This window comes from Polypterus senegalus, chromosome 13, assembly GCF_016835505.1.
Source record: "Polypterus senegalus isolate Bchr_013 chromosome 13, ASM1683550v1, whole genome shotgun sequence".
Taxonomy (NCBI): Eukaryota; Metazoa; Chordata; class Cladistia; order Polypteriformes; family Polypteridae; genus Polypterus; species Polypterus senegalus.
This window is the reverse complement of record NC_053166.1, coordinates 89,610,382-89,627,861: the sequence shown is the minus strand read 5'-3', so window position 1 is coordinate 89,627,861 and position 17,480 is coordinate 89,610,382. Positions and strand designations below refer to the sequence as shown.

At 38.0% G+C, this 17,480-nt stretch overlaps 1 protein-coding gene across 3 annotated transcripts in view; it reads left to right on the top strand.

Moving 5' to 3' along the window:
• Positions 1-1,601: 1,601 nt before the first annotated feature.
• The window catches only part of LOC120542269 (CD82 antigen-like), a 90,348-nt gene continuing 74,469 nt past the window's right edge, over positions 1,602-17,480 (top strand). The window contains exon 1 of one of the 3 annotated variants that reach the window (XM_039774592.1): positions 1,602-1,772. Coding sequence is in view for 1 of the 3 variants with exons in the window: in XM_039774591.1 (XP_039630525.1) it covers positions 2,228-2,243 (16 nt within the window). In the remaining 2 variants the exon portion in view is untranslated. Of the gene's footprint in view, positions 1,773-1,895; positions 1,981-2,161; positions 2,244-17,480 lie in introns of those variants that run through there. The other 2 variants (XM_039774593.1, XM_039774591.1) reach the window with 2 other exon arrangements.

The following is a 17,480-nucleotide window of genomic DNA, read 5'->3' as shown; positions in this document are numbered from 1 at the left end:
GCAACCTCCTATCTTTAAATTAAAGCCAAAACACAGTTTTAGAAACTTTATTTACACAAATCTATCCATTGTCTTAACCAACTTATACAGAGCAGAGATGCAGGGCAGTTAGAGACTATCCCAGTAATCACTGTGCTCAAGGCAGGAACAAACCCAGTCCATCGCGAGGCAGGATACTATGTAATATATGAATTCTTTATCAAGTATAATTTGTTACTTAGTAATTTTATTTAATAATTTGTGGAAAGAGTGGTAACAACATCTCAGTGGTAGCATTGTTCCTTGAAATAAGGAGGCCAGGGTTTGAGCCCCTACATGGATTTTGCATTTTCTCCCTGTGTGTATATGTGAGTGTCCTCTTGGTGTTCTGCTTTCCACCCACAGTCCAAACATGTGTAGGTCAGGTGAACTGCCATTGCTAAACTGGCCCAAGTGTGTGTATTCACCCTGCAATGGACAGACATCTTGCCTAGGTGTTGTTCTTGCCTTGGCCCAATGATTGTTGGGATAGCACCATGACCCAGCTATATATAAAGAGGTTAGGACAATGGATGGATTTTTGTAAATAAAGTTTCTAAAGCTGTGGTTTGGGTTTTATTAATGGATATAAATTAGACACAATGTGAGTTTATGCCATCAACCCAACTGAATTTTGTTCATTTAACATTAAGTAATTTAGATTAACAAACCTGTCTTTTTAGATGTTATCAAATAAAGTAAGTCTGAATAACTCAAATAAGTTATGCTAACCCAATTTATTTCACTGTTGTTAGAATAACTAATTTAGCTATTGTTAGATTATCTATGATTAATTTTATCTGAATTACTCCATTCATTTTGAATGAAGTTCTTTCAACTTATCCTTTTCGAGTAATTGTTGTATATTTTGTGATTCTACTATGCCAGTTCTTATATTTATATTGTATTGTAATTTAAAGCAACTTGTGATGCACATATTCCGTTAGAGGCATTAAACGATGTACATTCAAAAAGTGAAGTACAAAGTAATTAGTTTTTGAAATTCGTAATAAATAGAGTAAAAAAAAGTGTGAAAACTTTTTGAACGTCCCTCCTATGAAATAAAAGATTTACATACTGAATCGGAATTAATTTCTCATCTGTGAAAGACAAATTGATTCCTCAAAGGAAACCCATGAAGATAACACTAAGCCCCCAAGCGCCATGAGGTAATAGAGCCAGCCTAAGTGCCATTATAACGCACATTCTAATGTTACCGGTATTTTATTTTTTACCTTTTTATCTATATTGCTATGTTATGTCTTACCGCTTCACTGGATAATCTTATTGTGTTTTGTTTTCAAAATATCTTCTTTGCATTTGCCAAAAGACCCTTCCGTCTGATCAGCTGTGTAAGTGTTTGTTTTCCTCATACGCAAACGACACGAGCTAAGCGGGTGCTGCTACATCAAAACTCGGGCAATGGTTACGGTTAACGTTGCAAAATTCAGAGAGGCACTAATCATTTGAATTGCAGAAGCAATTGAGTAGAGCGTCTGGGTTTGTTACTCGGCTTGTCACTCATCTGATGAAGGGGTGGGATCTAAACTAATACTCTTCGCGTTTGATTGGGTGAGCTTCGGGCCACTTGTTCCGAACAGTCGAGTTAGTGCTGTGGCTTGTGTAACTGCGAGTGCATAACGCTTGGTGAACTGGAACTAAATAGCAAGATATACTCAAACACAAACAAAAACGAAGAAAGTTTGTGTTGCTGTAGCAGCAGACGTTTCGGATAGACCCAGTGGATCTGAGTGGTAAGCATCAGGAGTAAAACTGTGTGAAACTGGAGCCTCGTGCACGTCGATGGGCAACCGGATCCGAGCTCATCAAATATTAACCAACTAGGTTTTGTAAACGAATGTTCTGTAGACAGAGTTTTTCCTCTTGAAAGGTGTTTATCTATCAGAGTAATTCTGGTGGACATCTTCACCGTTACAGCCAGTATGGGCTCATGATGAAAAGGTATGACGACTTTACAAAGCTTATTGCGGTGGATGGATGCATTTAGAATTAAGAGGACTTGGTAAGATTATATGTGCTAACACTTGCGCAGCAGACATAATGTCAATACTGTCACATGGGAGTAAATGGCTGAATTCAAGGGAGTGAAGTACACCGTTCATTCTAACAAATCCCCTGCATGTGTTCGAGGGGTTAATAGTGTTGTCTCAGGAAAGGAGGATCATTAAGCTTGGCATCACTGCTATGGATGAAATGCCGACGAGGTAATAAGTTCGGTGAGGCGTATGCAATAGGTTTGGGGGCATGTGATGGCTAGGGGATGACGTGTGTATATGTGTAGTGACCCAGTGTCGATCTCACTGTTATCTTGGTAATTGATTAAGCTTGAAATGTGTAACATAATTCATACGTCGAAAATCGGACTTATTGATTAGCTAACAAAATGACTATTGTTTCTGTGTAGCTTTGGTTGATTGCCCGACCTCGTAGTGGCGCTGTATCTGCTACCCTTTTTGTGTTGGGTGGGGTAAAGGTTTTTCTGTTGAAATGAAATGAGGATATTAAGTTGACCGCGTGTGTTCCAAGGTATCAGAAACGTCATGTAGCTCACCGACACCTGCGTGTGTCTTAGAATAAGGAGATGTTGTGTGTGTTGTGTAATCATTTTCTTGAAGCATAGGCGTATATGCTCGCGCGGTTAACGGAATTCGGTCTTTGTGATTACACATACCGTTATACTGCCTTCAACCTTATGTAATCAGAGGAGGAAATCTTTAAAAATGTAACATTTTAGATTGGGTATTGAACATGTAAAATGGAATTTTGTGGTTAGTCTACGTAGGGCGCTGCGTTGGCGTAAATTCTACCGCTGTCCCATCGCAACTCCAAAACAGCCTATTTTTGAGTTACGGAGATGGGTGGATGGATGGAGGGTAGTCGGTGTAACAGCGCCCGCGCCCCAGTGTCTCTAACACTGCCCATCCCCATCCATGTGTGTGCCCTCATTTCAGCATCAGCTCGACTTCATCGCTCGTCTGTTCTCTCAGGGACGGCTCTTGCATTCGATAAACTGGGGCTTTCTTTCACCGTGACGGATCGAGACTGTCTCCCATAATAACCCCTGCGCAATTTGTGCTTCGATGAGCGTCTTGCCTCGGTAAAGAAAATGGACCGATGCGTCGAAACCTGGCATCTCTTTGGGCTTCTGATTCCCGTGAGATTCTTGCCAATTACCATCATCCTGACCAGCGAATTGTATGAGACTATAGTGCACTTAGGCTTCCTCTTTATTGCAAGTGATATTACCAGTGGGGGTGGATGTGATGTGAACTGCTTGCATGTTTCCTGTGAAGAGGAGAGCATGCATGCTGTTAGAGGATGTGGTGGGATTTCCTGTTCTTGGCACAAAGCAGCATCAAGGTACCTCAAAATCATGATTTTACAATGCTGAGTGATAAACATCTGCCACATGACTCAGAAATGTCCCGGATTCTGGGTGACCGGAGAAGGAGCCAATAAAATTATAATACGACTTAAAATGAACATATGTATGTAACACTTATACAACTGTGGAATTTACGTATCTTAAGCATTAATGTCAGGAAAGTCCTATTCGCTCAGCACATAGGTTAGCTACACCTAAATTACTGGTATGGGTCTCATCGGGCAGTCCTGTTCAAATATTTTCCCATCACACCTAAAACAGATTTTAATAAAATGATATCGATTAAAAAAAGACCGGAAATTTAAAAATGTTTGGTTTTAGTGCAGCGCGTTCACTGACTTTCCAGAGGGGGACAACTGCAGATCGCGACATTTACATGACGGGGCCGTGTACCTTTGAATGTACGACGTTTCCATGAATTTACGCTTGTATTCATAGCCTCCCCGAGGTCGAATAACTGTTTTAAAATATAGCTGCAACAAGCAAAACCCTAAGCACTGCCTCCACGCCCAGACTTCGACGGAGGGTTAGCAATTGATAATATACGCCTTTCATCCCCTATTGTAGCATTATCAAAATTACAAGCAAGATAATTGTGCCGAGAAGAGTTTTAGCTACATGTACTGGTCTTGACATATAGCAGGTTGTGCAGTACAGCGTTCCAGTATCCGTTGAACTTGAAACGGTCACGACCCTCAACTCACTGATACGTCATTTTGTCCTACGCCAATAGAGTTGATGTCCGCTAGCAGGTCGTAATATTGACACAGTGCGCGGTTGATCATTTTTGAGCTTTTGTTCGGTTTATCTCAATCTTTCAGTTCGTCACTTTCTTTAATTTGTATTTAGTTTTAAACATCTCAACCAGTCAAGCAAAACAATGGGGTGATCTATATGGCATTTTCATACTGGGGGAAAAACATAGCAAAGTATCATTCAAATGCATGCAAATATTTTTAGGCGAGTTATTAGTCATTTGATTTAATTGCTAAAATCTTGAACAGATACCCAGAATGTAAGATTTTAATCTGGATCAGTCGTCTGTCAAAAAAAATCTGTCAGTTTTTTTCTTTATTAACTCAGACCGGCATGGTATTTAGATTGCTGCTAGTTTACTTAATATTGTGTATAATTCTGGTTGTTGTAATTTAAAAGATATCACAAGAGTAAGTGATGACTATGTGGTAATAGCATATTGTAAAGTATCATGGCAGTTTAAGAATAACTCAAATCATTTTAATGTAAGATTTCTTAATCCTTTAGAATGTGCAAGGCAGTTTTCAATATTGCCAGCTTGAGTATTCTTTTTGAAATTGCTAAAATAAGGTCAGAAATAAAAATGCATTAATTTTTCCCAGCGAACTGTAAAGAGTGATGCTTGGGGTTGTTGTTTTGCAAACAGGAAATAGAAATGACAGAATTGAATAAAAGCGAAATTGTTTAAAGCAGGATGGATAAATCTTTCTTTCGGAGCAATTGTCGAGGTTTTCAAAAGTCCTAGCTTTCATAAAGTTTAATTCAGTTATTTTTTTAAAAATACTGCATACTTCCCATTTACAAGCTTAGAGTGTTGTACTCATTTACAAACATAGTTAAAACAAGGAATCGTCTGCATGGTGTTGCTGTTTTTAGCACTGGCACCTCATACAGTAGTACTCCAAAAGAATAATGTTTTGGAGTTTATATGTTCTCCCATGTCTCTATGTAGTTTCCCTCAGGTAGTTTGGTTTGTCTCTCGCATCTTTGAAGACATGCCTGTCAATTTCATTAGTGATTCTAAGTTGTTGTTGGAGGTCAAGTTCATCAGGAATAGTAAAGGAAATTAAAAGATACAGACAATGAAATAGCAGATGCCCTAAACTTACATTTTTCTTAGGTATTTACAAGTGAGCAAGTGGATAACCTCCCAGAGGTAAACACAACTACTAAGTAGGTACTGAGGGATTTGGAAATTGTAGAGGGAGAAGTGCTGCTCAGATTAAATAAGATGAAATCAAACAAATCACCAGGCCCAGATAATATTTATCCTCGTGTTCTTAAGGAGGCTAGTGAGTACATATATAAACCCTTGACACGTATTTTTAGGAAGTCACTGTGCACTGGAGAGATTCCAAGGGACTGGAAAATGGCAAATATCATCCCATTATATAAAAAGGGTGACAGGGCAGATCCAAGCAACTATAAGCCAGTAAGCTTAACATGCATCACAGGAAAATTAATGGAAGGAATTATTAAGGATAAGATTGAGCAACACATGGCAAGGACAGGAGTTATTCTGAACAGTCAGCATGGGTTCAGAAGAGGGAGGTTGTGTTTTACTAACATGCTGGAATTCTATGAGGAGGCAACAAAAGGATACGATCAAAGTGGAGCTTATGATATTATTTATCTGGACTTTCAGAAAGCATTTGATAAGGTGCCACATGAGAGGTTGGGCTTCAAGTTAAAAGAAGTGGGAGTTCAGGGTGATGTTTTTAGATGGGTGCAGAATTGGCTCAGACACAGGAAGCAGAGGGTGATGGTGCGAGGAACTGCTTCAGAACTGGCCTATGTTAAGAGTGGTGTTCCACAGGCGTCAGTGCTAGGGCCATTGCTATTTTTAATAAATATAAATGATTTAGATAGGAATATAAGTAACAAGCTGGTTAAGTTTGCAGATGATACCAAGATAGGTGGATTAGCAGATAATTTGGAATCCGTTATATCATTACAGAAGGACTTGGATAGCATACAGGCTTGGGCAGATTTGTGGCAGATGAAATTTAATGTCAGTAAATGTAAAGTATTACACATAGGAGGTAAAAATATTAGGTTTGAATACACAATGGGCGGTCGGAAAATCGAGAGTACACCTTATGAGAAGGATTTAGGAGTCATAGTGGACTCAAAGCTATCAACTTCCCAACAGTGTTCAGAAGCCATTAAGAAGGCTAACAGAATGTTAGGTCACGATGTGTGGAGTACAAGTCCAAGGAGGTTATGCTCAACCTTTATAATGCACTGGTGAGGCCTCATCTTGAGTACTGTGTGCAGTTTTGGTCTCCAGGCTACAAAAAGGACATAGCAGCACTAGAAAATGTCCAGAGGAGAGCGACTAGGCTGATTCCAGGACTACAGGGGTTGAATTATGAGGAAAGATTAAAAGAGCTGAGCCTTTACAGTTTAAGCAAAAGAAGATTAAGAGGTGACATGATTGAAGTGTTTAAAATTATGAAGGGAATTAGTACAGTGGATCGAGACTTGTATTTTAAAATGAGTTTATCAAGAACATGGGGACACAGTTGGAAACTTGTTAAGGGTAAATTTCGCACAAACATTAAGAAGTATTTCTTTACACAAAGAACAATAGAACCTTGGAATAAGCTACCTAGTAGTGTGGTAGACAGTAAGACGTTAGGGACTTTCAAAACTTGACTTGATGTTTTCTTGAAAGAAACAAGTGGATAGGACTGGCGAGCTTTGTTGGGCTGAATGGCCTGTTCTCGTCTAGAGTGTTCTAATGTTCTAATGTTCTAATGTTCTGGTTTGATTGAAGGTGGATGTGCGTGCCTGTGTGTTCCCTGTGACGTGCTTCTGGATTTATTTCTTCCTTATCTTTGATGCTACTAGGATAGGCCCAGGTTTCTTTATTCATGTACTGGATTAATCAGGTTTCATAGTTGACGGATTTACAAACACAGTTCAAGGCTGTTCCTCTGTCAGATGTGAATCAGCCCAGCACACCTTTAGAGGGAGTTGCTTGCTTAGGATTGACACTGGCAGCCATATTTGGTGGATGAGAAGAGTAATAAATAGGAACCCTATCAATTCAGATGCAAATATAAAAAATATAATTTTTATTAAAGACTGTAATCAATTCGGATAAATCAGTGTATTCTTTTGCAGTGTTTTTACAGAGTACCGGGCTCAGAGGACTTACATAGATTTAAAAATATAGTGAAATATCACTAAAGAATGTAACCTTTAGCCATTTACATAAATAAATGTGCATATCAATACCAAAAATCTATAAAGCGGGAAGAAGTCTCATTTGTTATAATATAAATTAAGTCATGCAAATAGAAGTTCTTGCCACTGTCAGGTGATCTGAAATTTCATAGATACACACAGAATGCCACACAGTAATTCTCTAGTAAAGAGGGTATTATGATCTGTCAGAAACCGTTTGAATTATAATATTCCTGTCACTCTAATGCCTTGTTTCATGGACAGGGGGCCAGTATCTTGGAGAAGAAGCAGTAGCTCCAAGTGCCACAGCAGGATACTAAGAAGAGTTCTAGCATAAAAGTGGGGCAGTAAAAGTTCATGAGTGTCAAACTTGTATTAGCGACCGAATATATAACATATTTACAGTATAAGCCAGTAATCATCTTCAGTCTGGATTTAAAAACTTAAAACCAGTGAAGCAGCCCTTACAGTAGCAGGAAGATCATGTTACACTTTTGTGGACCTGTCACCTAAAATGTAATGTGCATTCTAAAAATGTTTGTATAGTAACACTGACTGCTATGATGAGATCTTTTAAATAACATGTGCCAATGGCATTAATCTTATATACTTGTATTAGAAGAAGGTCCTAAACCTAACTGAACGCCAAAGTGCAAATTCAGGAATAAGAGTTATGTGGTTATACTTCCTAGTTTTAGTAATGATCCTTGAACAGGATTTTGAAATAAATGAAAGCTAGTAACGTGGGAAATGTGGAGGTCAGTTAGCAATGTGGACAACATGGACGCAGTGATGCCTCATTACAGATGAAGAGTCTTGGCTTACAAACCTGCCCCAGAGCCTATTCGTGTGAATTCTGCATATTCTTCCCATGGGGTTTTCTAAATGTATACTTGGTTTCTTATCACATCCCAAAGATGTGCATTTTAGGTAAACTAGTGACTCAAAACTGGCCCTGTATGAGTGATTGTCCCATGTTATGAGCAGGAAAGTAAGGCTGCCAGGATGTGCTTTGGTCTTCTCAACAATATACAGTACTCTGTTAAAGTGATTCAGTAATGAATGGTTGAAAGCTAGAAACATAATGATTTGAACAGCCACTGAATAAGGATTGAAGTAGTAGATTCTTTTGAATTAACTTAATGAGTGAATTGCTTAATTGTCTTTGTTTTAGCTTATTAAAAACAAGTTTTGGTGAGTGCAATAATGTGAGTGCTTAAGCAGAAAACTAAAGTTTAGTACTGATAAAATAACTAATTTTCTGAGGCAAATAGTTATAGCATCTTATTAGTTTTTTTTTCAAAGACAAGGAGTTCTCATGCATATTTCAAGATATTTGAGAGTCAGCATCCACATCTTCAGTTTGTGTTTAAAGTTCAATAAAAAGATAAAATCATTAATGCTAGATAGTGGATTATTGTATCCTCTAAGCAAGTTTCAATAAGATGACACATGTCACACTTTGTGCTCAATATAATGTCGTTGAATATATCTACTTTTTGCTAAAAGGCCAGTAAGTAACAAACCATATTTTAGCATGCCATAATGTGAAAGTGTCTTTATGTAACAAATATAATCTATTCATGTACCCCTAGTGGAAGACCTTAATTCTGGTCAGATGTTTAATTATGATCTGTCTGTCTTGGCGACGGTTTTAACTTTTATTGATTTTGAAGTTGTACCAATGTACAGTGTACTATAATAGTAATATCATTTCCTGACAACTTTTTCATTAAGGGTGAGGCAGAAACTGTAAATGTGTGTGGTAAATTTAGAAAAAACAGTTTTCATTAAGAAGGAGAAGGGTGTCTGTCTGCGAAACCTGAGATGATCCCCAACCACTTTCAGTAGCAAACATTTTTCTATTTGTACGTACATTTTGCTATCTTTGACCACCTGGTTTCTGTTCTTTTATTTTGGTCATGAAGTGCTTGGTTGATTTGTTGCTGCTTCCTTTTTTCTGATTAAAAAAATACTGTTGGTTATTTTGAATTTCAGGACCAGGTGTGTAGCAATGACTGTACAGCAGCTGTATAGACATTTTATTTTGGAGCATAATGAAAGTGGAGCAGTGAGCAGACTAGCAAACTGTCCCTAAACTCATAAGGAAAAAAACGTATGTGCATCTGAGAAAAAGTGATACACAATGGAGGAAGTCAGGGAACTGTTTGTAGTTGGTGAACCTCCCAGCCACAGTCAGGGGTACTAATTACTTCTTTAATTTTGTCAGGGAGCTTTCTTTGTTGGTTTTATTTATTATTCATTCCTTTAATCGCCACTGATTTGTATGAGCGAATGCATGTGAACTTGAACATTGCTCAAAATAACAGCTACGTAGCAAACTTATCCCCTCAGTTCTGTATTGGGTACTTGTGTAACAGCAACTGTATCAGGAAGTTCCCTCCCACAAGTAGTCGCCTGTAGATTAAAAACAAAAAGACAACCCACTGTTTTTTCCATCAGGAATGTTTTACAGTTATGGTTGACGCTTTGGTCTGAAACAATGTATTGTAAAAATAAAGACCTCTTTGAAACAACTGGATAAGATACATTATTTCATTCAGTTATTGCAGCCTTTTCAGCAGTGAGTAAAAGACCGGAAAACCCACTGTCAATTAAGCCTCAACTATTTTACTTTATTTGACACATACCTCTTTACAATGTATTTTTGTTTCTTGCTGTTCACCTACAGCTGCAGACACAGCCTTTAAAGGTACAAGGGAAGATGCAGTAACCCAGGATTCCAACTGCTCTGTTCTGATGAACCAAGAAGTATCCTCAAAGTAAAAAATCAGGAGTGTTCTAACCTAGATTTTCTCATATACTCAGATATGGGAAGGGATACTTGAGGAGTAAATCACAAGACAATGATTATATTTTTATATTATGTACATTAAAAAACCATACACAACAAATCAAATCAAATTAATAATATATTAAACAATTATTTAAAGAAATTTGGTTGACCTAAGTGAAAGCGTACTCAAGTTATAGTTTTAACATATACACACACACGTAGACAGACACACAGACATAATTCCAAAAATGGTATTTTCAGACTCGAGGAGGTCTAAAACATCAAGATTCATCAAAATCTCCAAGTGGAATTTTTGGAAAATTCCAATACTTTCCCTATACTTTCATATATGAGACAGTAAAAAAGCAAATGCCTAAGTACTTGCTCTGTCTTTGCTTCCAGCTAATAAATATTAGGGTTGTATAAAACCATATCCAGATGTGGGAGATTAACTCAAATGACCTTTTTCATTTCATTCATAAGAAAGCTTAGAAAAGTTACGTAGAGAATAGAAAACCTTGCTCAAATTCAGTTCAGAGTCATTGATTCAGTTTAATCTAGTCCAGTGTCATGAAGATGGGCGACTATCCCAGCAATACTGGACACAATACAGGACTCACCACTGGACAAGGCACAGGACACATTAGACATCTTTTACAGCAAGATTCTGTCGTAGCCTTCATTTACACAACATTAATAAGTTGGATGCAGTCAGTGACATGCTTCCATGAAGACAATCATCTAATGTGACATGTCTAACGATTGAGACCAATTAGTCTGCAATTGGCTACGATAAAATCAGACAGGTTTGGTCAGAGGAGTGACTTTTTATGTATGAGAGTTGAGAACCAATGAAAGTTCAGCCAGCAGTACAGTGCATACAATACAGTGACAAGAAATAAGAAACATGCGTCTTTTGAATCTTACAAACAGAAGGGATGTCTGTAAGTCTAATGTTTTGTATTTTACATACTCCTACTGTTAAACCTTTGTAAACGCCACACTGTCATGCAACATGCAGTTGGCTGTCAGAAAAAGGGGCAAGTGTGACTGTGCTGGAAGATCAGAGTTCAGTTGGTTTCAGGTGTGTATTTTGACATGGTGCATACCCCCATGACAAAATGTCACATAATGTGGTATCAGCATAACACACACTCCCATACCCATTCATAATGAGCTGGGTTTAGATTAGGCAATTAAGTTACACAAAATTGTGTGGGATTCTGTTGGGAATGCAAAATCCCCAGAGAAAAACCCACACAGATGTAGGGAGAATGTTTCTGTAATTGTTATTTATCTTTAAAAAACAGGTTATTTGAAATATGCACATCACTGACAATTATCAGGCCTGAATTTGAGTATAGTTTGTTTCAGCTATGTGACATCACCAAGCTGCCCGATAGTAAAATCAAGATACTGAAACTGATAAATGCAGCACTATGTGACTTAACCACCATGATATTGCCGATTAATTTGGTTGTGTGGAGCTTCAGTAGCTGCTGGAGAGAAAAGGCAAAATGATTGCAATCAAGTGCAAGGGGAAGAAAGACTTTATCCCCCTAAGCACTATACACAATGTGCCGCCTCTTGATATTCGTGACAGGAGAAATGTGGAAGAGACAGATGGATGAAAAAGGTGCTTTATGCTAGAGTAATCCATCTCTGGATAAAAACAATGGCAAGACTGGCTTGTTTATTAGTTACAACCTGTCAAACCTGCCAACAGCCCACACAACTCTTGAAAACAGAGATTTTTAAGAATAACCCATCCATTAAGTGCCACTAAGTCAAATGACTTTCTACAGTTCATGTATTGTGCAGTGGTAATTTTAAAATGAAAATGTTATGCATAGTCAATGTTTTATAATACAGTACAATGCTGCTGCTGGAGTATGTGAATTTCCCCTAGGGATTAATAAAGTATCTATCTATCTATCTATCTATCTATCTATCTATCTATCTATCTATCTATCTATCTATCTATCTATCTATCTATCTATCTATCTATCTATCTATCTATCTATCTAATATGTCAATGTAGAGAAGCTGTTAGATTAATATATTAATATTTATGTGATGTCAAACCACTAGAAAAATAGTGCATTACACTCATAAACTGTATGATGTAACAGCAGAAAATGCAACATCATACTGGAATTTGTTTTTTTCACTCAATATTAATTGTTGCTAATTGTTAATAATTGAATCACAACAAACATATCACTGAAGAGATTTCCTCTGTAGCATGCTGGAATTTATGGTTTGAATGTAAAAATCAAATCTCATACTCAGAATAATTAAGAGTTAAACTGGTCATATGCATCAGAATTATAAAGTGCAACCATTTTGGTTACATACAGTATATGTTTTGCGATAGTTTTACTCATCTCGGTCACAACCAGAATTGTTTATCTTAATGTGGCCAAACTTAAATGACAAGTAGGTTTTCAGCAGTAGGTCCTCTTAAGTGTCTGCTAGTAATGAGAAAAAAACATTTAAAATGCAGTCTACCTAACAAAATAATATTTGATCATTGTTTTTCGATTGTCAGATAATGAGGGATCTCTTATACCATACTGTACATTTTTCTTTATCCAAATATTGCATTTAGTTTTTTCAATGGCCAGTTTTTAAATATTGATTTTAGTTTTGTAGTAGTGATAAATGTAATAATTTTCTAGAAGAATAGAGTGAATAAATATAAAAAAAATGTATTTTCTCTACCCCTGTTTACAGCATATACACTTGTATTCTGACTAAAAATCCAGAAATAGACTGGAAGTGATGAAAAAACTCTTGCCTTTTGACTACAGTCCCACCACTCATCAACTGTTATTTGAAATTGCATTACTGTATCCATTTATTCATTTTCAGTCCCTTTCAATGAATTCCTGAGCCACAGGAGGCCAGACGTTACTACAGTATCATAATACACAAAGAAGAAGCTAACCTTGAGAAGTCTACAGGGCCATTGCAGTACACATTCTTGTCACAATAATTCATATAAAACCAACGTACAGTTCACATCCAACTTAACTTGTACATCTTTGGGATGAAGGAGGAGTACCAAAGTACCTGAAGAGGACATGAAAACTCTGAGTAGGTTGTGACCAGTGTCTGCATTTATCAAGCATCTGAGAATTACTGCTAGGAATTGTACTAAAAGTCTGCCTAGGATAAGAATGTGTCCTTACCCAGAGGAGAACTTGAGAAGTAGTTATGATGCTTTGCACACCTACTCCCAGCTAGATGTAATAATTGATTTTTGAGAATGAATGATGTCATGATTGAACAGCACCTAAAATGGCACTCATGATGACATTGTGTAGTTTTCTGACATCAATGCTAAGGCTTCACCACAAAGATAATAATAATAGTAATATTCAAAGTAGTAGTAGGAGAAGAAGAACATGAAGGAAAACATAATAAGTTAGAATTTTACACTAAGCTGCATGTAATTGTTGCCACTTTCCAACAACATATAGATTTATAATGTAACTAGCAGAATACCCTCGCTTCGCAGCGGAGAAGTAGCGTGTTAAAGAAGTAATGAAAAAGAAAAGGAAACATTTTGAAAAAAACGTAACAGGATTGTCAATGTAATTGTGTTGTCATTGTCATGAGTGTTGCTGGCATATATATTTATTTATTTATATATATATATTTATATATACACACAGACACACACACACACATATATAAACATATATATACACATATATATATATACATATATACAGATATATATACACATTTATATATACATATATATATATGTACACACATACATATATATACAGTCATGTGAAAACATTAGGACACCCTTTGAAAGCATGTGGTTTTTGTAACATTTTTAATAAATGGTTATTTCATCTCCGTTTCAACAATACAGAGATTAAAGTAATCCAACTAAACAAAGAAAACTGAAGAAAAGTCTTTTCAAGATCTTCTGTAAATGTCATTCTACAAAATGCCTATTCTAACTGAGGAAAAGATAGGACACCCTCACATGTATTCCCTCTTAAATTGGCTCAGATCTCACACAGGTATATCACACCAGGTGCACATAATTAGTAGATCGTTACTCTGCATGTTGAATGAGGCTTGCCCTATTTAAACCTCAGACATTTAGTTTGGTGTGCTCCTGACTGTTGAAGTGAGAGTGAGCACCATGGTGAGAACAAAAGAGCTGTCAGAGGACTTCAGAAAACAGATTGTAGCAGCCTATGAGTCTGGGAAGGGATTTAAAAGATCTCAAAAGATTTTGAAATCAGCCATTCCACTGTCCGGAAGATAGTCTACAAGTGGAGGGCTTTCAAAACAACTGCCAACATGCCCAGGACTGGTCGCCCCAGCAAGTTCACCCCAAGAGCAGACCGCAAGATGCTAAAAGAGGTCTCCAAAACCCTAAAGTGTCATCTCGAGAACTACAGCAGGCTCTGGCTACTGTTGATGTAGAAGTACATGCCTCTACAATCAGAAAGAGACTGTACAAGTTTAACTTGCATGGGAGGTGTGCAAGGAGGAAACCTTTGCTTTCCAAGAGAAACATCGAGGCCAGACTGACATTTGCCAGAGATAAAGTTGACAAAGACCAGGACTTCTGGAATAATGTTCTTTGGACAGATGAGTCCAAAATTGAATTATTTGGACACAACAGCAGAGGACATGTTTGGCGTAAACCAAACACAGCATTCCAAGAAAAGAACCTCATACCAACTGTGAAGCATGGAGGTGGAAGTGTCATGGTTTGGGGCTGCTTTGCTGCAGCAGGACCTGGTCAGCTCACCATCATAGAATCCACGATGAATTCTACTGTGTATCAGAAGGTGCTTGAAGAACATGTGAGACCATCAGTTAGAAAATTAAAGCTGAAGCGGAACTGGACCATGCAACATGACAATGACCCAAAACATACTAGTAAATCAACCAAAGATTGGCTGAAAAAGAAGAAATGGAGAGTCCTGGAATGGCCAAGTCAAAGTCCAGATTTGAATCCCATTGAGATGCTGTGGGGTGACTTGAAAAGGGCTGTACGTGCAAGAAACCCTCAAACATCTCACAGCTGAAAAAGTTCTGCATTGAGGAGTGGGGTAAAATTTCCTCAGACCGATGTCGAAGACTGGTAGATGGCTACAAGAACCGTCTCACTGCAGTTATTTCAGCCAAAGGAGGTAACACTCGCTATTAGGGGCAAGGGTGTCCTATCTTTTCCTCAGTTAGAATAGGCATTTTTGTAGAATGACATTTACAGAAGATCTTGAAAAGACTTTTCTTCAGTTTTCTTTGTTTAGTTGGATTACTTTAATCTCTGTATTGTTGAAACGGAGATGAAATAACCATTTATTAAAAATGTTACAAAAAACCACATGCTTTCAAAGGGTGTCCTAATGTTTTCACATGACTGTATACATATACATATATATATATACATACTAGCAGAATACCCGCGCTTCACAGCGGAAAAGTAGTGTGTTAAAGAAGTTATGAAAAAGAAAAGGAAAACTTTTAAAAATAACGTAACTTGATTGTTAATGTAATTGTTTTGTCATTGATATGAGTGTTGTTGTCATATCTATCTATCTATCTATCTATCTATCTATCTATCTATCTATCTATCTATCTATTTATATATGTATATATATATACTGCTCAAAAAAATTAAAGGAACACTTTTTAATGAGAGTATAGCATCAAGTCAATGAAATTTCTGGGATATTAATCTGGTCAGTTAAGTAGCAGAGGAGGTTGTTAATCAGTTTCAGCTGCTTTGGTGTTAATGAAATTAACAACAGGTGCAGTAGAGGGGCAACAATGAGATGGACCCCCAAAACAGGAATAGTTTAACAGGTGGAGGCCACTGACATTTTTCCCTCCACATCTTTTCTGACTGTTTCTTCACTAGTTTTGCATTTGGCTACAGTCAGTGTCACTACTGGTAGCATGAGGTGATACCTGGACCCTACAGAGGTTGCACAGGTAGTCCAACTTCTCCAGAATGGCACATCAATATGTACCATTGCCAGAAGGTTTGCTGTGTCTTCTAGGACAGTCTCAAGGGCATGGAGGAGATTCCAGGAGACAAGCAGTTACTGTAGAAGAGCTAGACAGAGCCATAGAAGGTTCTTAACCCATTAGCAGGACCGGTATCTGCTCCTTTGGGAAAAGCAGAACAGGATGAGCACTGTCAGAGCCCTACAAAATGACCTCCAGCAGGCCACTGGTGTGAATGTCTCTGACCAAACAACCAGAAAGACTTCATGAGGGTGACCCAAGGGCCCCATGTCCTCTAATGGGCCCTGAGCTCACTGCCCAGCAGCATGCAGCTCAATTGGCATTCGCCATAGAATACCAGAATTGGCAGAGAAGGTTCACCCTGAGCACGTGACAGAAGTGAAAGGGTCTGGAGAAGCCATGGAGAACATTATGCTGCCTGTAACATCATTCAGAATGAGCACTTTGGTGGTGGGTTAATGATTGTCTGGGGAGGCATATCCATGGAGGGTCACACAGACCGCTACAGGCTTGACAAAGGCACCTTGGCTGCCATTAGGTATCAGGATGAAATCCTTGGACCCATTGTCAGACCCTATGCTGGTGCAATGGCTCCTGGTGCACGACAATTCCTGGCCTCATGTGGTGAGAGTATGCAGGCAGTTCCTGGAGGATGAAGGAATTGATACCATTGACTGGCCTCCACACTTTCCTGACCTAAATCCAATAGAACACCTTTGGGACATTATGTTTTGGTCCATCCAATGCCACCAGGTTGGACCTCAGACTGTCCAGGAGCTCAGTGGTGCCCTGGTCGAGATCTGGGAGGAGATCTCCCACAACACCATCTGTCGTCTCATTAGGAGCATGCACCGATGTTGTCAGGCATGTATACAAGAACACAGGGGCCATACAAACTACTTCGTACAATTTTGAGTTGCTGCAATTAAATTTTGGCAAAATGGACTAGCCTGCAACATAATTTTTTCATTTTGATTTTTGGGGCGTCTTTGAATTCAGGGCTCTGTAGGTTGATCATTTTCATTTCCATCAAACGATGTGGCATCCTTTCGTTCCTAACACATTACCCAGTCTATATCAGTATAGATATCCAGGAGGATTTATTTTTCCCATTGAGATCTGATGTGTTTTCAAAGTGTTCCTTTAATTTTTTTGAGCAGTTTATATATAGCAAAATACCAGCGCTTGGCGCAGCGGAGAAGTAAAAAGAAAAGGAAACGTTTTAATAATAACGTAACATGATTGACAACGTAATTGTTTTGTCATTGTCATGAGTGTTGCTGGCATATATATATA